The sequence below is a fragment of the Pistacia vera genome, unplaced genomic scaffold (assembly GCF_008641045.1).
Source record: "Pistacia vera cultivar Batoury unplaced genomic scaffold, PisVer_v2 Contig270, whole genome shotgun sequence".
Classification (NCBI taxonomy): Eukaryota; Viridiplantae; Streptophyta; class Magnoliopsida; order Sapindales; family Anacardiaceae; genus Pistacia; species Pistacia vera.
The window spans coordinates 1,058,640-1,080,832 of record NW_022196080.1 but is presented as its reverse complement, the minus strand read 5'-3'; the positions used below and the strand labels follow the sequence as shown (position 1 = coordinate 1,080,832).

The 22,193-nt window shown below is 34.8% G+C and overlaps 4 protein-coding genes and 1 pseudogene across 5 annotated transcripts; 4 read left to right on the top strand and 1 right to left on the bottom strand.

The window, feature by feature from the left end:
* Nucleotides 1–471: 471 nt before the first annotated feature.
* LOC116133540 (receptor-like kinase TMK3) lies at nt 472–3,031 on the top strand. The gene is given in 3 exon segments (XM_031419230.1): nt 472–1,776; nt 1,779–2,565; nt 2,649–3,031. Coding segments are annotated over 3 exon segments (2,475 nt in total).
* A 682-nt stretch (nt 3,032–3,713) lies between these two features.
* LOC116133539 lies at nt 3,714–5,041 on the top strand (annotated as a pseudogene).
* Nucleotides 5,042–6,393: 1,352 nt separating this feature from the next.
* LOC116133538 (receptor-like kinase TMK3) lies at nt 6,394–6,881 on the top strand. Its single transcript, XM_031419228.1, has 2 exons — nt 6,394–6,588; nt 6,645–6,881. The coding sequence occupies exons 1-2, from the start codon at nt 6,394–6,396 to the stop codon at nt 6,879–6,881; spliced, it is 432 nt and encodes a 143-aa protein (XP_031275088.1).
* Nucleotides 6,882–9,569: 2,688 nt separating this feature from the next.
* On the top strand, nt 9,570–11,085 carry LOC116133557 (U-box domain-containing protein 21-like). The gene has a single exon (XM_031419248.1). It carries the CDS (start codon nt 9,684–9,686, stop codon nt 11,010–11,012), a length of 1,329 nt encoding a protein of 442 aa, XP_031275108.1. The 5' UTR covers nt 9,570–9,683; the 3' UTR covers nt 11,013–11,085.
* Nucleotides 11,086–14,351: 3,266 nt separating this feature from the next.
* Nucleotides 14,352–22,123, bottom strand: LOC116133574 (phosphatidylinositol glycan anchor biosynthesis class U protein-like). 2 transcript variants are annotated; one of them, XM_031419270.1, is made up of 14 exons: nt 21,500–22,123; nt 21,359–21,406; nt 21,224–21,284; nt 20,872–20,904; nt 19,740–19,864; nt 19,049–19,183; nt 18,085–18,161; nt 17,715–17,956; nt 16,672–16,728; nt 16,403–16,571; nt 15,698–15,755; nt 15,528–15,613; nt 15,380–15,436; nt 14,352–14,772 (listed from the first exon to the last, which is right to left on the bottom strand). In XM_031419270.1, the coding sequence occupies exons 1-14, from the start codon at nt 21,666–21,668 to the stop codon at nt 14,698–14,700; spliced, it is 1,392 nt and encodes a 463-aa protein (XP_031275130.1). In that variant the 5' UTR covers nt 21,669–22,123; the 3' UTR covers nt 14,352–14,697. The 2 variants fall into 2 exon arrangements, with proteins under 2 accessions (XP_031275130.1, XP_031275131.1); XM_031419271.1 differs by having other exon boundaries at nt 19,740–19,844; nt 21,500–21,593.
* Between the last annotated feature and the right edge of the window lie 70 nt (nt 22,124–22,193).

Sequence of the window (22,193 nt, the reverse complement as noted above, 5' to 3'; positions counted from 1 at the left end):
GAGACAATCTTTTGCAATCTCTGATAGACCATTTCTTTTGAAATTTAACTCATAATGCCAGGATTAAAATGTGGATTTAAAGAAAGAAAAAAGAAGTGGAGACGTCTATATGCAAGAGAGAAGGATATATAACTGCTTCTTCCATTTGTTGAAGGAATAAACAATGAAGGATTTTTAACAAGGTCGACAACATTATGTTACCAAGAAATTTCATCATTGTGATAACCTCTACTAAATGCCGTCTTGTTTCTTAGCAGATTCCTGAGCGGCTAAAATAACTTTTTGCAGCTGGAAAGTTGCTAAGTTCAGAATAAATACTACACCTTGAATTCGGAGGTGATGCCCAACCCAGAATCAAATAAATGAAGCTTTTTCAAAGTATAAGATAATTCAGTCCATATCTTCAACTGTTTTCGTTCTAAGCGCTTCCGGTTCTTTTCTTTTAAACTCACTATCAATTTTCCCGAGAAAATGAAACAAAACTTTCTGCCTTCTTTCAGTCTCTTCTCTCTTTCAACTTTTCTGCTTTCCTTCATTCTTACGGTTCACTCTCAGTCTAGCCCAGATGCCTTACCCATGGAAGCACTGAGAGCCAGCCTAGGAAACCCAAAATCATTGGGATGGTCGGACCCTGATCCGTGCAAATGGCGTCTCATTACATGCCGGAATAACCGGGTGACCAAGATCCAAATCAGCGAGCAAAACCTGAGAAATAAAAAACTTCCTCCAGACCTCAAGCATCTCTCTTCTTTGACTGTGCTGGAGGTGGCCCGCAACTTCCTCTTAGGGCCCATTCCAAGCCTCGCTGGGTTAAGTTCTCTTCAACATGTGGACTTTAGCACCAATATTTTCACATATATGCACTCCGATTTCTTTTATGGATTAACCTCTTTAAAATCTATATCTTTTGATTGTAATATATTAATCTCTCCTTGGGAGATACCTGAAAGTTTGAAAGACGCCCAAAATTTGCAGAGTTTTTCTGCAAATATGGCTAGCATTTCCGGTTTTATTCCAGATTTTCTCGGGGGAGATACATTTCCACAAATGAGACATTTGGATTTGTCTTCTAACAATCTCCAAGGACGAATTCCCGCGAGTTTCGCCTCGTCTTCAATTCAGACCCTTTGGTTCAGCGGCCTTATGAGTGAGCCAAACCTCACTGGATCACTGGAAGTGATACAAAACATGACTTCTTTGACTCAAGTCAGGCTGGATAGTAATCATTTCACAGGTATCGTTAATCTGTCTCTGGATCACCTTCCAAAGCTTGCAGCTATCTATTTGAATGGTAATTTACTCCAAGGTCCAGCTTCGAGCATCATTAATGATTCCAAGGTTGATTCTGATATAGGATCGAACAGTTTTTGCTCATATACTCCTGGAGTTTCTTGTGATAATCGGGTTACTATTTTGTTGTCGATCGCAGAGTCTATGAGGTATCCACTAGTATTTGCACAGAGCTGGACAGGAAATGATCCCTGTGATCCCTATCAAAAATGGAAAGGGATCTCATGTAATGTTGAAGGAAATATTACTGGTATTAAGTTCACAAATTTGGGGCTTTCAGGTACAATTTCTAGAAGTTTTTCTCAGCTTAAATGGTTGAAGCAATTGACTCTTTCCAACAATGCACTTACAGGCACCATACCACATGAGCTCACAAATTTGCCTCATCTTGTCAAGTTAGATGTGTCAAATAATTGTCTTTCAGGTAAAGTACCTAATTTCAGAACAAATGTAAAAGTTAACACTGATGGGAACCCTGATATTGCAGGAAGCCAGGAAATAATAGTTTGAGTCCTCCAGGAAAACCAACTTTTAGTACTCCACCTAGTGAATCTCCCAGTAGTAATGGGGGCGGTATAGGTTCCACTGGTAAAAGAGGTAAGAATACAAATATTAGAATGATTGTGGGTTCTGTAATTGGAGCTGTTTGTGGTGTCTTTATTGTGGGATTAGGTGTTATTGTCTACACCAGAAAACCAAAGCATTCAAAAGGCTGGAAAATTTTGAGGAATGTGACTAATAATTTCAGTGACAGAAACATATTGGGAAGAGGTGGTTTTGGGACTGTTTACAAAGGTGAATTTCTGGATGGGACGAAAATCGCCATTAAAAAGATGAAACCTGGATATGAGCAGGGATTCAAAGAATTCAAGTCTGAAATTGAAGTTCTTACTAAAGTTCGGCATTGCCATTTGGTGGCACTTCTTGGTTATTGCCTGGATGGAAATGAAAGGCTTCTTGCTTATGAATACATGTCTCAGGGGAGCCTTAGCCGGCATCTTTTCAATTGGAAAGAAAAGAGACAGAGACCGCTTGAGTGGAGCAGAAGGCTAAGCATCGCCTTGGATGTTGCTAGAGGTCTTGAATATCTACATGGTTTAGCAAATCAAAGTTTTATACATAGAGATCTTAAACCATCCAACATTCTACTTGGAGATGATATGCAGGCGAAGATTGCAGATTTCGGATTGGCTTGCCTTGTTCCAGGAAAAGGAAAACATTCAGTTGAGACAAGACTAGTGGGAACTTTTGGGTATATTGCTCCAGAGTATATAGGTAAGTAAAATTTAAATTTTCTAATCTTGAATTTCCATATTATATCAAGAAATTGCCATGAATGTTTACATCTGAATTGGCAGTAACTGGACGAGTGACAACAAAGGTTGACGTGTTTAGCTTTGGAGTAATGTTAATGGAGCTAATCACAGGTAAGAAAGCCGTTCATGCAATCAATTCTGAGGAGACTGTGCACCTTGTCCCATGGTTTCGCAGAATGCATAGTAACAAGGACACATTTCGGGAGGCCATTGACCAAACTATTGAGCTAGACGAGGAAACCGTTGCTAGTGTAAGCAAAGTAGCTGAGCTGGCTGACACCTGCTGCACAAGTGAGCCTCACCAGAGGCCTGACATGAATCATGTTGTCAATGTTCTCTCATCTCTAGTCGAGTCGTGGAGGCCAACAGTACCGGTTTATAATGACATATATGGAATCGAGATTGATAAGTTACAAACGTGCTGATCTTTAAAGTAAAGTGGAAGATTCGTATCAACTTTAATTTTTACATTTAGTTAATCACTAGTCTTTGGTTCTCACTTAAAAAATATATGTACATTAACTGTTCATAACATAGCTAAGGCTACAAGGAGTGGCCGGCCCGGCCCTTCATTGTATATTGTGCTCACTATTTTAATTAAAGGGTGTTGTATGATGAAATGGAAAACCCTCGGATATGCAGGATGATATCTTTTATGAAATTACTTTTTATTAACAATTAATCAAATTATTTATTTATTCAAGTAAAAACTTACAGAGAGAGAAGTGTTAGCAGTAAAATTTGTCTAGCATTGTAATTTCCTCCAAATGCCAGAGGTTGTCTTTTATAAGATTGCTAAGCAGCTCAAATACAATTATGCATGTAAGCAGCCAGTATTCAGAATCATGGAACACCATGGATTTCTTGGATTCAGAGATTACAGCCGAATATCAATTTTCTTAAAAGAATAATAAAGCTATTCCTCTTGAGTTTTCCAACTGTTTACCTTTTAAGAAATTTGGATTCTTTTTTTTTTTTTCTTTTTTTTTCTAACTAATAAATTTTCCCCAGAAAATGAAGAAGAACTATGTAGTTATCTCTCTCCTACTCTGCTTCCTATCTTTCGCTGTTAAACTTCACAACCAGTCCACCCCAGACGCCTTATCCATGGAAGCACTAAAAGCCAGCATTAAAAACTCGGACTCCTTGGGGTGGTCTGGCTCCGACCCGTGCAAATGGCCTCACATTACATGCTTGAATAACCGGCTCACCGGGATCCAAATCAGCAACAAAAATCTAACAGGAAACCTTCCTCCAGACCTCAAGAATCTCTCTTCATTGTTTGTTCTTGACGTCTCAAACAACCTTCTCAAAGGGCCGAACCCAAGTCTTGCTGGTTTGAGTTTTCTTGAAGTTCTGCAATTCAACAGCAATTTTTTCCATATTTGCCCCCTGATTTCTTTACAGGAGTAACATCTTTACAATCTATAAGTTTTGATGTTAATCCATTCATCTTTCATTTGGAGATTCCTGAAAGTTTGAAAGATGCCTCTGGTTTGAAGAGTTTTTCCGCAAAATTGGCTACTATTACAGGGACTATTCCGGACTTTCTCGGAGGACAAACATTTCCTCGTTTAACACACCTGGATTTGTCTATGAACTATCTCCAAGGATAAATTCCATTGGATGGCCAAGCCGGTGTCTCCAAGCTCAATGGATCAATTGATTTCTTAAAAAACTTCACTTCTTTTACTCAAGTTTGGCTTGATTTTAATAATTTGACAGGAACTTTACTAGACTTATGCGGCTGAGTGGTTTGAAGATATTGAGCTTGACAAATAATCACTTAACGGGTATTGTTCCATTGTCTTTGAGCAAACTTCCTAGTCATACTGATCTTTATCTGGGTGGTAATTTGCTTCAAGGTCCAGTTCCAGAATTTGATAATCCTAAAGTTCATTCTGATATAAAATTTGGGTTCAACAATTTTTGCTTAGATGCCCCTGGTGTCTCCTGTGACACGGGTTACTATTTTGTTGTCCATTGTGGAGTCTATGGGTTATCCACTGGTGTTTGTAGAGACCTGGAAAGATCAGTATGACTAGGAAGTTTGCCCAAAGACATCTCATTTGATATCGAAGATATCGTCCATATGGAAAGGCATCTCATGTGATAATAAAGGAAATATTACAGCAGTTAATTTCCAAATTTGGAGCTTTCAGGTACAATCTCTTGAAGTTTTCTATGCTTACATCGCTGAAACAATTAATTCTGTCGAACTATTCACTTACCAGCACAATTCCGAATGAGCTCACAGCTCTGCCTAATCTTGTCTAGTAGATGTATCGAATAATCATCTTTCTGGTAAAGTGCCAAATTTTAGGCCATATGTGATTGTTAACTCTAATGGGAATCCTGATATTGTAAGAGATTTTTGTTTAACTCCTCCTATGAGTGCTTTACCTTGGAAAAGTTCTTCTGATAATAAGAGTTAGAATTCAAGTAATAGAATGCTTTTGGCTTCTGCAATTGGAGCTATTTGTGGTGTGTTTTATTAAGTGAAGCTTTAGAGCGATGCCGCTTTGCTACTGTCTATACGCTGCCGTTTTGGAATTCACTTAAGTAAGTAATCTCTTCCATTATTCCTGCATTATCCAACGGCTTTCAGCAGTCCAACAAGTCAAACTATATAAGGTAGCATATTTGGAGATCTGCACAATAGAATAACACTCTTCCTCTCTCGTGATATTAGGCTTTGTTAGGGTTCTTCAGTTTCTAGGGTTCCTTCTCAGATCTTGTAATCAGGTCACAATTGTTGTAAATTGTAGGTAGAAGAATAGGGCTCTTCTTCGGGTAGAGATATTGTGTATAGGTATCCTCTTGAGTTTGCGATTACAAGTTGATTTGAGGGTATATTGTGTAAGTGAGAGATTTGGGACCCCTTTGGTATACAATTTTTCACTACTCTATTCTCTATTCTTTCCAAAATACACATTTATTTCCTTATTCTCAAAATATTATTCTATATTATTTAATTTTTTTTAAACCCCCTAGATTTGTTAATTTAACTAAACACCCTCCAAAATTTTTTTTAGAAATTGACAAAAACACCCCAACAACCCAAATTTCGCCCACCACCGTCAGAAGCCGACCGGAATCTGGTATAATGGCGCACTGACGGCTGGATCTGGCCAATAGTGCGCCGAAAAAGACCAGATCTACGGCCAAAGATCTGGCCACCCAGATCTTTGGCCGTAGCCAGTCGTCAACGACAGCCATATCTTTGGTCATCGTTGACGACCAAATGCAGCCAAATCTAGCCGTAGATCTGACCGAAAAATGCCATATCGGCGTACGACCAGCTAGATCCAGCCAGTCATGCACCGATACAACGACTGCGGCCACTCTCTGGCAATGGTGGCCGGCTATCAGTATTTAATGGGTGGCTGTTTTTGTTAATTTTTAATATTTTATTATAGAGGTGTTTAGTAAATAAACAAACCTAGGGGGTATTTTTGTTAATTTTTAAATCCTACATCATAATAACCACCCAATTTTACTTTTTTCAAAATATTATTCTAAAAAGTATCAGAATAATGAACCAAGTATACCCTTGGGTATTCTTGTATTGATTGGTTTGTAAGTTATACGATCTTGATCCTTATAGTACAATGAACCCTAAATTACTTGAAGCTCAACGTGGATGTAGCTTATTCCATTAAAATAAGTGAACTACGGTAAAAATCTTTGTGTTCTTGGTTTTTCTTTTCTGTTTGATTCGTGTGTTGTGTGTGTTGGTGAGTTTGATAGTAGAACTAGTTAGGATTGAGTTCGATTTAAACATATCATGTTTATTGTCGTAGTAGGAGTTACTGTCTATATCAGAAAACGAAAGAATTTGAAGTACTGGAAATTTTTGAGAAATGTGACTAATAATTTCAGTGAGAAAAACATATTGGGAAGAGGTGGCTTCGGAACTGCTTACAAAGGCGAATTGCTTGATGGGACGAAAATGACTGTAAAAAGGATGAAACCTGGTGCGGTAAGCGAGCAAGGATTGACATAGTTTAAAAGTCTGAAATTGAAGTTCTTACCAAGGTTAGACATTGTCATTTGGTGGCACTTCTTGATGGAAATGCGAGGCTTCTTGTCTATGAATACATGCCACAGGGAAGCCTCATTGAGCATCCATTCAATTGGAAAGAGGGAGGATTGAAACCACTTCAATGGAGTCAAAGGCTAGGCATTGCCATGGATGTTGCTAGAGGTCTTGATTATTTGCATGGTTTAGCACATCAGAGTTTTATACAAAATCGAAATCTTATTCATTCTTGAGCACTAGGCCCAAATTTGATTGAGACCTTAGAAAGGCCTTAATGGACCCAGAGCCAATGAATAGTGGAATATTTCAAAACTTGCAAACTCTTGGCCCAATTCAGAAATTGTGTTTATGACTTCAGAATCTCCCCCACAATTAGATTTATTATCAAAAGAGCAATATTTTTTATATCTTAAGTTAACACACACAATCACAGCCCATTTTAAGAGTAAAAAATATGAAGTTTTAGTTGTGACTTGATCTCCCGTTATTGATCCACCAAATTGGAGGATTTTAAAATAATGTTTGGACTCAAAATTGGTAGGCACCGAGCCACCAACCATGGTCTATATATAAGAATAAATCTTTCCATGTTCCTCTTTGGAAGAGTACTAAATATAAAGCAGCATACAGTGTGAGTAATAGTATTCTAGTAAAAGTCATGGCTAGCAGGAGAGGTTGAATTTTCAATCTTATTTTAATTACATAATATTCACCTTTTCTAGATACCCAATACCATTTTGACACCACATTACTATCTTTTTAAAATTTTACGAGTCCTGGGCATTTTTTTATTATAAATAGTCTCAAATCTTCATGCTCATCTTGGCTTGATTTTATTAATGTCTACATTTCCCTCTTTCTTTTTTTCAAAAATGGTCTAAAACGAACAACTCTGCTGTGTGACTGTGTCCCTTACCTTTAATTATCGTCACTTGTTTTTTTTTTCTTACTGACGTTATCAGGCGGTTTTCACTATTTTGAAGTTATAGCAAGAGTTGCTCAACTTCTCTTTAATTTCTCCTTCAACTTTACACTAATGTTTATTTATTGACCTCAAATAGTTATAGCAGTACAAAACTAAATTGAATTCTTTACCCAGATAAGAGCGATCCTGGTCTGGTCATCATTTTAAATGAAGGAAATGTGCATACTTTACGTAGAGAGATTAATTTTACGTGTGGGGAAATGCAATTATGGTTCATTGCAAACTCAACGTATGGGTTTTCTTGTAAAACACAAACACTCTAGACACGTTTTTAACACTTGGACCATCATCATACCCGCCAAAACGGTGGCCCGGGTGCGCGTTTGCTACGCGTATGGTATAAATGTGAAATTATGAACAACTATTATATTAAATACAATATTCCTTCAAATAAACGACTACACATACTATCACTTTCAAAAGTTGAACATTTTTTAGGCCTATTTCGGATGGGTAATTTTTTAAGTGTTTATGTATATCATAAAACATATATAAAAATGATTTGGTATGCTTTTTCTACTCAAAACTAACTCTTTTTTCTTTTTCTTTTTTTAATGATTAGGGTGTTAGAACCAACTTACGCATATCTTAATTAATCTCGGGACTCATTAAACACCCTACAAACCCAATAGTCCAAGGCTTTTTTTTTTTTTTTTTAATGATCAAGGTGTCTGAGTCAACTTACATGCATCTTAATTAATCCTTAGAGTCCATTGAACGGCCCCTAATAAATCCAATGGTTAAAGATAAGCCCATACTCATAAATGTGGTAGGTGACCCCAAGGTAGTTTGAACCTAGAAAGTCAATGAAGGAAGCAAACCTTCTTGATGTTAGGACAACCCCTTGGGGTTAAAATAACTCTTTTCTTCCATGCAAATCTTAAAATGGTAAGAAAATGAGAAAAAGTTTAATAAATCTTCTTGTATATCAAATATATTACGATTCACTTATAAAACGATAAAAATTTAATAAATTTTTCAATAGAATAATTATATAATTTTTCATAAATTACCCCTCCCTCTCTATAAATATATATAATGAGTTAGGTTATTCTAACACAAATTTGTGATAGAAATCCATAACCATTGATTTATGATAGTTCAATGGCTTTGGATTAAAAATTAGAGTTAATTATATTTTTATGTCAATTAAGCAATTTCTAAGTCATTGGATTACCATAAATCAACAATAGCTTGACTCATATATACTACACAGTAATTCTATAATTAGGATTTCTTGATATTGGTTTTGTTAAGCCTATGCTTAAATACAATTAAATTCATCGGTAAAATATTATTTCAACTTAATAATGATGAATTCAATTATATTTAAATATGATTATAGTAAAATTAATATTAAAATTTTAATAAAGATAATTATATTTTTTTCCTAAAATACCCCTCTCTCTCTCTCTCTCTCTCTTGGTAATTGGAAATGAGTAATTCTACAGTTATTAATGGTTGTGCATCGAATTTGTGTACCGAATGACGTGACAAAATCATAACCGTTCATTCATTATCAGTTAATATTAATCAACAGTCAATATTTTGTTACATCATTCAACGTACAAATTCGATATGCAGCCTTCGGTGGCTCTATCATTTTCCATTGGAAATTAAGTGGACTAGTGCGTAATTAAGCAAAATACGTAAGAGAAGCAAGTTGTGGCTGTCGTATTAAGTTAAGGTCAGCCAGTCCACCGACCTGTGCGTTGATGCCCCGTTTCAAAACTTTGATTCATTCTAAATAAAACCCACCTCACCCACCTTGACCTTTCATTTTACCATTTCAAACTTTCAACGGTCAAACTTTCATCTTCTTCTTTATTTTATTCAAATATTTAATCCACCTTTGAATGTTGAACACAACCCCAGCCGCGTACACACACACACATATATATATATATATATATATATATTCCCATCTTCCCATCTTCAAAAACAAAGAACACAATTCACAAACGCAAAACAAAACCATCTTCTCATCTTAAAACATACCTTGAATCATATATTCTTAGCATAACACATATATCTTTTTCTAACTTTGCTTATGATCATGATTTCTACATGGAAAAGGCGTAGGGCTGCACGGCGGGCGGCCAAGGAGCTGCTCGGTGGAGAGGGCTCCGAGATGGAGCTTACGACACCAAATCATTTCCGTTGTCCGATATCGCTGGACTTGATGAAAGATCCGGTCACGTTATCGACTGGGATCACGTATGATCGCGAGAACATTGAGAAGTGGATTGAGACCGGTAACGTTACGTGCCCCATTACTAATCAGGTTTTAACGAGTCTTGAGGCGATACCGAATCATACCATAAGGAAAATGATTCAGGATTGGTGCGTTGAGAATCGGTCTCACGGCATTGAGAGAATCCCCACGCCGAGAATTCCCGTGAGTTCCATGGAGGTTTCTGAGATTCTTTCAAAGATTACAATGGCGAGTAAAAAGGAGGATCAAGTTAAGTGTAGAGATTTGGTGATGAAGATCAAGACTTTGGTGAAGGAGAGTGAACGAAATAAGAGGTGCATTGCCGGGAATGGGACGGGAAGTGTTTTATCAGCAGCGTTTGAAGGGTTTTCGAAAACATGTTTCGAAGAAAACGTTCCCATTTTGGAGGAAATATTGTCAGCTTTAACGTTAGTGTTTCCACTCGACGGAGAGGCAGTGTCTCATTTGGGATCATCTTCATCTCTGCATTGCATTGTTTGGTTTCTCAAGAGCGGGGATTTATCCCGGAGAAGAAACGCCGTTTTTGTGCTGAAACAGATCGTTTCTTCGGAGCAAAGAAAAGTAAACGTATTATTAGAAATCGAAGGCGTCATGGAAGCATTATTCAAGCTGATCCAAGAGCCCATTTGCCCGACTTCCACAAAAGCCTCATTGATCGTCATCCATCACATGGTCACATTTTCTACTACAAATGAGAAAATCGTATCGAAACTTGTTGATAGTGGGCTAGTCTCAGTACTCCTAGAAATTCTCCTGGACGCTCAAAGAAGCTTATGCGAAAAGGCGCTATGTGTTCTCGATGGAATTCTCAGCTTCGAAAATGGAAGAGAAGAGGCCTACAATCATGCCTTAACAGTGCCGGTTATAGTGAAGAAAATACTGCGTATTTCGGATATGGCGACGGAGGCCTCGGTCTCCATCTTATGGAAGCTGTGCATGAATGAGAAGAGGGAGGAGAAATTCGCCCTTGCGGAGACGCTTCAAGTGGGGGCTTTTCAGAAACTCTTGTTGCTTTTGCAATTGGGTTGTGGCGAGAAAACGAAGGAGAAAGTGACTGAATTGCTGAAGCTGTTGAATCTTTATAGGGATAGATTGGAGTGTATTGATTCCATGGATTTCAAGGACCTGAAGAGGCCTTTTTGAAGTGATGATCTTTGAGATAATTTTACAGTTCAGTTATTGTACAAAAACACAAATCAATCATACAACTTATACATAGTTATTCGCAAAAAATATTGTCCAAGTTTTGTTATGTTCTAAATTTGAGTGTGAAGTGTGCTTGATGACGTTCCATGAAGTCTTTGCAATGAAATAAAATTCATAATTTTGTATTGATAATTAAATGACATAAATATATCATCTATTCAAAGATTTACAGTCTTTAACAAGACTTTGAGCAATCTTAGAGGCGTGATTTTCGAGTAATAATGTGAGATAATATAATTAGAGTTAGTCAAGGTTATGATAAGATGACATAATTTTGTATATATTTTCCTCTAAACAAAATTATTTAGAGTGTTTAACTGGTTATTAAGTTTCAAAAATAAGCAGTGGGGTTGTTATCAGAAATCAATAATTGAATTATAAGTTCATCTCATGTATTGAATTAATCCCTTAAAACCTTTCATATAAAATTCTTTAGCTTATCTGAGAGGATATATACAAGAGTAAGCCACTTTTTCCCACCACGGTTTGCCTTAATGACACTTTTCTACCTAAAAAGTTTCAAAATACCATTTTCCCAACCAAAGTTTATATTTCGTTACTACCCAAAGCCAACTCCGACCGATTCAGGAGGCAAAAATTCTCTCCATCACCGTCATTTGAACGTCCAGTCTTCTCTCTACAAAAACCCTCTCATTCTGACACATAATTTCTCATCGATTGTCAATCATTGCAAAGTTATGAGTCACCATCATTTGATCCACCAGGCTTCTACTCTACAAATTTTCTCTTACCTTGGCTCTTGGTAACTTTCCGAACACCAGCTAAGAAAATGAAATGTATACTGGGTATTAACGGAATATAAACTTTGGGTGAGAAAGTGATATTTTAAAACTTTTTGGGTGGAAGAGTGATTAAGGCAAACCTTGGGTGGGAAAAAGTTATTTAGTCTATGTACAAATACAACCAGAAAGGACCGGCAAGTGCTACTTGGCAGCAATAATAAACTGTGTCTTGGATTTGTTTATATAAACAGTTGATCTTTTTGGGATACGATAAATTAAGTGAAAGAGTAAGTGCAGGTTGCGGAGCTGTAACTGAGGCATGAAGGAAGCTAATGCATTAATTTCATACGTAATTTTATATTCAAATAGTTACCGGTTTTACCAGTTTGAATTCAATGAGTTAATCAAGTAAAGAATTGACCAAGTTTAAACATTTTCTAAATTAACAGCTATAAAGCAGTCAAATGTACTGATTGCTGACCGTTTCAGTTTCAATCCAACGGATTTTAACATTTAATTTGTCATGAAAATCGACTTAAGTAGCTACAAATTTTCTTTGTTCAAAAATCAAGGTTTGGACTTGGAACCTTTCACGTGGAGGAATTTGTTTACCATCTTGTCTTTAGACTCTAAATCAACATAGAATTTAGATAAAGTTTTTTTGTTTTGAAAAACAACATACAAGACATTTTTCATTAAAATGTTTTTTTTTTTTTTTTAATTTTAATATGAAAGCAATTTTTAAATATTATATCAATCAGATTTCAAATATTAAGATGCAAAATTTTGAAAAATAAATCAGAATTAAGTTTGATCATTAGCTTGATCAGAATTAAGTTTTGGTTATTAAAATTTAGAGTCAGCGACTTTTTTTCACCAAAATAATGACTTAATGACATTTTTTCACTTATAGACTTTTAAAATAATACTTTAAAATCTAAATTTATATTTCGTTTCATTGATCCGGCATTATTGTGACCCCACACCATCACTATTTTCTTTGCTAATCATCACTCACCAAAACCTCTCAAACCCTACTTCCGTCGACCTTGTCAATCGCCAACAATCGAGTGATAAGAATTTATGCAACTGCTCTTCCTAAGTCAAATTTCAATCAATCTTAATTACCAAAATCCAACTTTCCACCACCAAAAAACCCATCAACCTCCCCTTTTTTAAAATCTGAATAACTTGAACTGAATTTTCTCTTTGTTCGCTACAAAAATATAAATTTAAATAGTAAAATAGTATTTTAAAAATCTGGAGCAGGAAAGTGTCATTAAACCATTATTTGGGTGGGAAAAAGTGTTAACTCTCAAAATTTAGTTTAATCCAATCTAATCTAAAAAATTTGAACTAAATCAATTAAAATATTAAGTAAAAATTAAATTGAGTGTCAAAATCAAATTAAAATAGAAGGGAATGGGGGCGGTGAGAAAGTTCTATTATTAATTATTGTATTAAATATAATTTTGTTGACTGAAGAGTTTAACGTTAGACGACTATATAGAAATGTCCTCTTTACGCTATCAATTTTCAGGCCACAAGATTTTCTAGAACTAAATTATGAATGTTTTTATAATGAAATTATTTTATTTTAAATTGTCTATTCTTCAGTAATATTATTTATTGGTAAACAAAATCCAGCGCTGGCTGATTAATTATTATTTATATCATGTTCTTATTCAAATAAATATTTTTCGTATGTCATTGAAAATTTTACAGAAGATTCTAATAGAGGGACTGAGAATTAAATAAACTTTAAAGAAGAGGAATAGTAGTTTAATTTAGTTGATGAGTTATGTTATAGATTAAAATGGTAGGACTTTAAACTAAGCTATATTACTTTAATAATCTTATATTTTGTTATATCCTTGATGAGGTTAGCAGATTAATCTCAAATTAGACTTTAAGTTTAACGAAGGATTAAGAATATTTATATTTTTTAATTTTAGTATTTTGACAGAAACAGGTAAAACGTTTGTTAGGTTTGACAGGTACCCACATTATGAATTACTTTTGACTCTATAAAACTGAAAAAAAAAAAACAAAAATGGTCAAACAGTATAATTAAAGCCTAATTTTATCCATACTTACTGTCCAATTGGAAATAAAAACAAAAATGTTTGTTAGTTGGTTAAAAAGCATACGTTAATGGGCTTGGGCCCCTCTTGTTACCGGAACTTGGGCTTGGCCGTCAGAAAACCAAATACGGAAAGATGGGAGGCAATCGAATGTCAGCAATGACCAAGTATTTATATTCACACAAGAAACCATACTCAAATGCATGTGAACCACACAAAAACAATTTAATAAACTATAATGATTTTGCTACTTTCTGGCAGGCAATTCACACTTATAATTTGTCATGTATGAATTTCACTTACATAATTTCACAAATTCTTGAACCGAAAACGAACCAGTTAAGAGAAAAACCGGTTTTGAAACGGTTTTAATTTAATATTTAATACTTTTATATTTTTTTAATTTAATATTTTTATAGTAAATCGGTTTCCATATTCTCATAAACCAGTAATCAAAAGAAAACCAGTTTTTATATTTCTTTGAACTAAAACCAAATAGGTTTTTCGGATAACCGATTAACCAGTTTCAGCATTTTTTTGGACACCCATAACAAGAAGTACAGCAAATCAAAACTGTAAAGCACTACTGTTAACTGACAATTGATAATCGATTATGTTGAGCGTTACATAAAAAACGTACAAACAGGTTTTTCAAGGGGATGAGTTAATTAACTTTCCGTTTGAAAGTAAGAATGGTAACACCCCGTGGCTTGACGTTGTTGAGGATCTCTGATGAGTGGTAAGAACTATACCAGGTATAGTAGCAAGAACTAATAAAAATTCAACATCTCAAGATTACGTGACGGACAACTTTCTCAATGTCCTGTCGTGCTTGAGTATTGCACTTACACTCTCGACCACCAGAATAATCTGAAATGGGAGGTCAATGTATGCATTACGAGACAGAAAATTGAAAAATAAAATCGTAATTATCTTTAGAATACATCGACCGGTTAAAATACTAGCATATAAATCCTGCTCTGGTTTCACTGTGTTATCTAGAAATTCAAAACACTGGCCAATTTGACTTACATTCAATAAAACAACAATTTGGAAGACATACTCGTATTAGAATATAGGAAAAGAGATTCAGAAACAAAAACATATTGAAATCACAAAAAGCTTACAGGATTTCTTAATTTGGTTCAAAATGTATAGAATAAGTTAACAAAAAATATTTTTTTTCTCTTCCTCAGAGTTTAATTATGAATCAGAAATTCAATTGAAATTAAAATAGAAGCCAAGAAAAATTAGAGAGAAAACCATACATCCTTGAATTGCCAAAATCAGCAGAAATTAGCAAAACGGTAACTGTTAGGAACCTAAATGTCAATATCATCATGTGATAATAATTTAGCAATTTCTGTTATAAAATTAACTATATATAAAAAGAAACTACATTATCCTCATATAGACTTTCCTTTTGAACTATTTGATGCAACAAAAAATAAGTAGCTGTTAGGCAGTTGTAACGAACCTGAAAGCAAGCAAAAGCCATACCAGTTGCATAATAGAAGTTTGCATTGCCAGTACCCTATAAATTTCATTAAGTCAAGATCTAAATTTATGCCTTAATTTATTTAGTCATTTAATCCAATTATATGAAATCCAAGGAAAAGGCATACCCTCCATATCCATAGATTGTGCATAACAGGGCTGAGAAGGGAAACTCCGACATATCCGCAAAAGAGGAAGAAGGAGAATTGCATATCTGTATAGGCATGGAAGATAGAGGGTTTTAAAATGCTAGACCAAGTCAGAATTCACCAGTAACAAAAGAGTCATGTTCACTTGCCTGCTAATTCAAAAACAAACCAACCTAGCAAACCCAAATATAAAGCTGAATCGCCAACCTAATCAAAACCAAACCACAGAGGATGAACAAATTAGATAACAACATCAAACAAATTCAGAAACAAAATCCACAATATAAGTATAAAACTCATCAATTATCTGTTATCACAGCAACTGGGATGATTATCCTCAGGGAGAAACTTTTGGCCGGGAGCAAATCTGAAGGTGAATTCTGAAACTTAATATTTATGAAAGGGGAAGCACAGAAATAGCATACAGCTAGTATAAAAGATATGTTTCACAGATTGTACCAAAGACTTCAATTGTTCCAGTATAAAGAACAAAAGATAAAAGCTTTGCCAAAAACTTCCATAGGAGCAACTAGTCATCCCTACTCCGGTATGTTTTTTCAATAAAGTTTGATGGTTTTTTTTTTTTTTTTTTCCCAAAAGGGTTGGGAGGGAATAGAAAACTCATAGACAGCACCAAGTCTACAAAATGTAACTCTTTAAAACAGGAAAGTAATAGCTTCTAGTATCCCACAAAGACTTGTGTATTTTGAACGAGTTGTACACTAGTTTTTCTCAACGAGCACATTAAGTTCGCATCAGAGTTTGTTACATACAATCTCAAGTGCAATATATTGGGACAGATTAGCAAAACCAACCTAAATTGGGGTAAAACAAGCAAATAACTGTAGACTTACTGAAGGATAAGATTTAAGCATCGATGAGATAGCAATGTACACAAAAGCCAAGAAGCAAGGTCGGTGGTTCAGCCGTATGGCCAATGGCAATACCATGAATAGAATATTCACATGGAATACTATCAAAAAGAAATTTCTGAAAAATTCAAAAACTTCAGCAAAGAAGTACCTGCCAAAAGAAAAATCAGGTGCACAAGATATAATGAAACACCTCACATATAGGATAAAATTTCTCAATTCTACATAAAACAAAAATCAATTTGCCTCACCACAAAACACCCATGTTTGGAGACAAATCTTCCACAGTGAGGATGAACCCGTATGTACTACAGAAACAAGCCACATGTACGAAGAGTAAGCTTTTATATGGCCATGAAAGGAAAAATGAAGAGCTCTCTTACTTGATATACCACAGCATTGTATATCTTAATATTATAATTATAAAGATGAATTAATAAGACATCAAAATTAATGACAATGCTGAAATCAAAAACCATTCTATCTGATTAACCATGATGCTAAATGTACTTGAGCAGTGTGACCAAGGAAAGCCAAAAGGATGAACTTCAACCAAACTGGTTTACATTAAGCTAGTATTCCATAAAAAGAATTGATTCTCACATCTTGGCAGATAATGCTCATGTACAAAGTTGGTGGTAGAATGTATAGCAAAGAGGATCACTTAACCTAAGGAACTTCTGTATTAAATCTTCTGAATATATGAAGGTGAGAACTCTGTAATAGTATCAGTTTTCCAATTTTGTTCTTTTATTAGTAACAAAACTACAACCCAAATAAACAGGACATATACAAGAAAGGCACCAACAAGCCAATAAGAAAATGGAAAAGGTAGATAGACAACTTAAATCTAATACGAAGAAATCCTGAAAGGGAACCAGAAAATCTAAGTAGAGGTAGACAGCCATGAGAAATAACTTTTCAGCATTTAGGCTTCCAAATATTAGGGTCTTGAACTCAGAACTGAATGCATCAGATTTGAGTACAGAACTACTTGACATATAATCAATCATTAACCCAAAATATCCACATGGATTATATGAACTTCAGGAAGAAACCTCCAACCAGTTTTATTATTATGCAGTTTCAAATTCTTTTGATAACTCAAGCAGTGATACTGACCACTATCTAATCAAACTCCTGTTCCATAAAAGTTAATTACAAGTATCATGCCTTATAAGCAGGACATTGTTTGGCATGCAGAAGGGTACGAATAGAGAAGATTAGCTCTAAAAAATAGTTTTCCGATTTAACATACAGATGACAAGTACAGAATGGAGTTTATAAAGAATACCTTTTAAACATCTCCAGCAGACCACCATTCTGTTGAACCGATATGCCACAAAGAATAAGCACATAGACAGACCAGACAGAAATCCACAACAAAAAATGAATGACTGGTTTCCCTGAGAAGGTCAGTTCCTCCTGTTGACAAGATGTACTACTTAAGGGATTATCTCCACCTTTGCTGCATCTACTTTGAAGGAACAATTTACTAGGAGGAGCATCTGGACCATATCCTAGTAAAATAATCAACTGGAAAAAAAATTAACAATAGTTACTATATGCAGAGTCGATAAAAAAAAGCACTAAGGAATTTCACATAAGTTCTTCGTATGTTTCTTATTAGACTTTAACTAATTCATAAAGACAAAAAGACATACCGGAATAATTAAAATTGCAGGATAAAGAGATAGATGAGTAGCCTTAACCCACCCAAAAGCAGCCAAGGGAGGCAGTCCTACATTCCATCCAACAAATGATATTTAATAAATTAGTCCCTACATTCCATCCAACAAACGATATTAATAAATTGCAATTACATTTTTTTTTTGGGGGGGAGGGGGTTGTGGTAATAGGAAACGATAAAACTATATATTAAAAAGAGAGATTGAGGCAGGTACATTAGTGGATTAGAGATCCACAAAAATATCAAAAAACCAATGAGGGAGACAAATCTATACAAGATACTAAGATAGTGACTGATGTTCCTTTCCCTCCATGAAAACAAGCAACCCCCACCCAAATCAAGATGAATAAAGAAAAAAAAAGTCCATAAATTCTTTTGAAACTAAAGCCCAAATAGAAACAAAAAGTCTAACCCTATCCCCTAAGACCTCACAGTTTTAACCAAGTGTGCCTTAATCAATTAAAATTCCAAATAATCTTACTGTGAAGCAGACTTATAGTGTCAATATTTATGAAATGGCAACCTGAAAATAATTTTTCATGACTGGTACAATACACACAAAGCAGCGGTTCTTTGTCAAACTAGGCATATATATTAACAAAAAACCTATGAGCCTCTACCCATAAATTGTTCCAAATATTTTAAAAAAGCCAGGAACTGAAACATCAAAAGTGTGCATGAAACATATACTCTTTAAAAATATTTTTAAGATATTCATATCTTTACAACCCCAAAATAAATAAATAAATACGCATATGGGAAAAGAAAGGTGGAAACATTAGAAAGGACTATCAATGCCTTGGTAAACCTCTAAAAATGTAGACCTTATTCTTTAAATTTCACAAGCATTCAACCAAAAAGTACCCAAGTACTGACAAAGAATTGAAAGGCACAGACAACAAGTACCCAAGTACTGACAAAGAATTGAAATTTCTTACTTTTACATGCTCCATAGAGAGATGATATGATGGCCAGGTTTTCAATTGGTGATGTGGACAAACCTACACAGGCTACTATTGTGAAAGGATTCCACAAGTACACAAGAGCGGCAATATCTCCAGAAGAAAAAATCTCTGCAAGTAACGCTGATACTTGTGAGGAAAGGGGAAGGAAGGACAAGCAGGAAATATGTAAGAATTGGCACCTGAACACAAAGATTTAAGCATCTTGAAGCAAAATTTACCATTGTGATCTCTGTAAGTTTATCAAAAAAATTAACTTGGAATCTTACTGAATTCATTAAAAAATTCAAATTAAGTTTCTCAAGGTTCCATGCTATCATTTATTTTTATCCAAACTTCTCAGCAATTTAATAAGACATTCATAAAAGAGAAGAAAGACTAGGCGGCAATAAGCAGAGCTCCATGAAGAATTGCAGCACCAGAACCAAACTAATCCTCTAAAAGGACAATGATGATCTTACCACACACTAAAGCACAATATATTATAGATGACAATCAAGAAACTAAAGCCATCTCTCATTCACAAGTTTTCAATCTTCTAATCATTTTATCCAGGGTCACATTTAAGAAATTAAATAAATGATCAATGAAAACTGAAATAATCCTATAATATCCTCTGCACAACAGAATTTGAAAGAAGCAGTTTGCTCTGAACAAATAAAATTACCTGAATTTTTTGACAGTTCATGAAGTTCTAGGGATTTCAATCTTTGAGTATATGCTGCCTGAAGATTCTGACCGGTAGCACGAAGAAGCATAGCACTCATGACATCTGCAAGCACAAAAAGCAAACTGTATCCAAATATGTGTTGATATCAACTAAATAACTAAATGGAGAAAAGATTTTAAAAGGAATGGAAGAAGAAAAAAAGAACCAAAAGACTAAATGAATTATGTTAAGCATAAGAAGGAAAGAAGAATGGAATGGAAATCCCAGATTATCAGAATGAGTAATGGACGGCAGATATCCTACCATTAACACCAACAAAAGATATTTGATTTCAACAGACTAACAGAAAGTGCTATATACCTCAGCTAGGGCGTAGAATCATCACTCACATAATAATTGTGTTCAGGATTAAAACATTTTTATGATAATTTAATTATTATGAATATTATACATAAAAAAGTACAGAACAAAGAAATAGCAGAGGCATAAGTTTACTTTTACAATGTCCAAACTCTTGTTTGCTACTTTCAAGAGCTTTTTCTTCATTTTTAATTTTTTTTATCTGAAAAGGTTTCTGTAAATAAGTACGTGCCGTTTTTTTTCTCTCGTTTGTGTGTCTCTGCAATCAAATGGTAGAAGAGCCAAAGTTGCACCACATGAGTAGTGGAACAACTCAGCCACTTGAACTAAGAGAGCCTCACACAAAAGTATATGAGAATTGTGCATTTAACATCCATTCCATATGTTACCACATACTTGATATATGAACAAAAACCAGGTCTATTCATCCAGGTTATACGCAAAACTTCTATCACTTAAAAAAACTAAGTCTCAAATTGTCACATAAAACTGTTAGCATACTAAAATACTACCAAACACCTAAAATGAATAATCCATTCACTTTATAAAAGTGACAATTATCGCCAATAGACTTGTAAGTAAAATCAAATTCCATTTGCCAAGTTGGAACTGGACATAGAATTTGGATTGGCCAGAATGAATAGTCATCTTCTTCCAAAAATTAGGGGTTGGCATTGCCAATTCAATTCAACTCCAATTCCATGATACCAAACACGGCCATAACCATAACATTTGAATAACTAAGAGTCTAAGACCTAATATTTAGTACCTGCATAGAAGCTGATCGGGTTGCCTTTCAATTCTGCACCAACAAATTAAAATACATATCAAACAAGTATCAGAAACCAATAACAATTCATCTGCCTAAAGTATTTAAATTTAAACACATTTCAAAAAGAAACTAAAAATTGCACCTCTAAACGCTTGAGTGCTCTTTGCTCTGAAAACTGATTTAGCACATTTCAGCAAATACTAACAAAACATAACATTAGTGTTTTGGGTTATTTGAACGCGTTTTTAAATCAGTAGCAAAAAGCACACAAACGCCACCTTTAACCAAATAAACAATTCATCATTTCTTTAATGTAATTGTTATAACTTTAATTGAGCTCAATTAGCACCTTTTAACGGTAAGCGGCCCAAGCACAGAAAGTAACAGAGGAGAACCATGATACATTGAACCTGCAAGTTAGAAAACCAATGTTTACAAACAACATCTCATAAATCGAAAAGAACGAAACAAAGAAATAGCAAACCTGCATATGGAGACATTGATGATTGCTTTAGCCAGTATCCCTCCGCCACTGGAAAAAATTAAAACAAAAAAAGGTCAAAAATTCAGATCATGAATTGATTTTAGTTCAGCGCGTAGAGAGAGTGATAGGAAGAGACAGTACGACGACGTATGCTGGTGAGAGGAGTGGAGACTTCGGGACGAGAAGATAAGTTGAGATTTTTTGGGAAGTAAATTAAAATTAGCCTGAAAATCACTGAAGCTATGACCCAAACTAAAAACGACGACATTTTGTAGATTTTGTTGCGCTTCTCTTCTACCTTCGTCTCCATTGTTGAAATGTACTAAATCAGTTGTTTGTGGGTGTTATGGTGAGGGTTTTTAGTGTGTGGTTTCTGGAGAATTGAGGTTCCAGGAGCTGTGGAAAACAGCTTGAAGATGAGAATAAAATTAACGCAAAACCGGGTGGTGTTGCGTTAATAGCTATGGTGTAGGTTTATTGGTGTATGTATCTCTTGCTTGCCATTGTTGTGCGTTGTGTTGTGTCCTCCTTTCCCTCTCATGAACGATTTCCTTTACACCAAGGAGTTGATCAAGATAAAATTCATGAAGAATAATCAGTTCAAATATTAAGTAAAAATTAAATTAAAAGTGTCAAAACTCAAAACCATCAAAATTAAATTAAATAAAAAAAATTATTTTTAAATTATCTACTCTTCTAGATTTTTCAGTAATATTATTTATTATTTTTCATTTTGTAACACATAGAATTGTTTCATTTTAACACAAAGGATTTGTGGTTGTCATATGGTTAAATTTTATTGGTGATGATGTAAAAAGAGATTAATTGTTGTATT

Excerpts from the sequence above, each read along its gene's own strand:
- LOC116133538 (XM_031419228.1), top strand. The coding sequence starts at position 6,394 with ATGTTTATTGTCGTAGTAGGAGTTACTGTCTATATCAGAAAACGAAAG. Across the intron at positions 6,589-6,644 it reads AAAGGATGAAACCTGGTGCG|GTTAGACATTGTCATTTGGT; the intron begins GTAAGCGAGCAA and ends GTTCTTACCAAG.
- LOC116133557 (XM_031419248.1), top strand. The coding sequence starts at position 9,684 with ATGATCATGATTTCTACATGGAAAAGGCGTAGGGCTGCACGGCGGGCG.
- LOC116133574 (XM_031419270.1), bottom strand. The coding sequence starts at position 21,668 with ATGGAGACGAAGGTAGAAGAGAAGCGCAACAAAATCTACAAAATGTCG. Across the intron at positions 18,162-19,048 it reads TCTCTATGGAGCATGTAAAA|GACTGCCTCCCTTGGCTGCT; the intron begins GTAAGAAATTTC and ends GATGGAATGTAG. Across the intron at positions 15,437-15,527 it reads ACAATCTATGGATATGGAGG|GGTACTGGCAATGCAAACTT; the intron begins GTATGCCTTTTC and ends TGAAATTTATAG.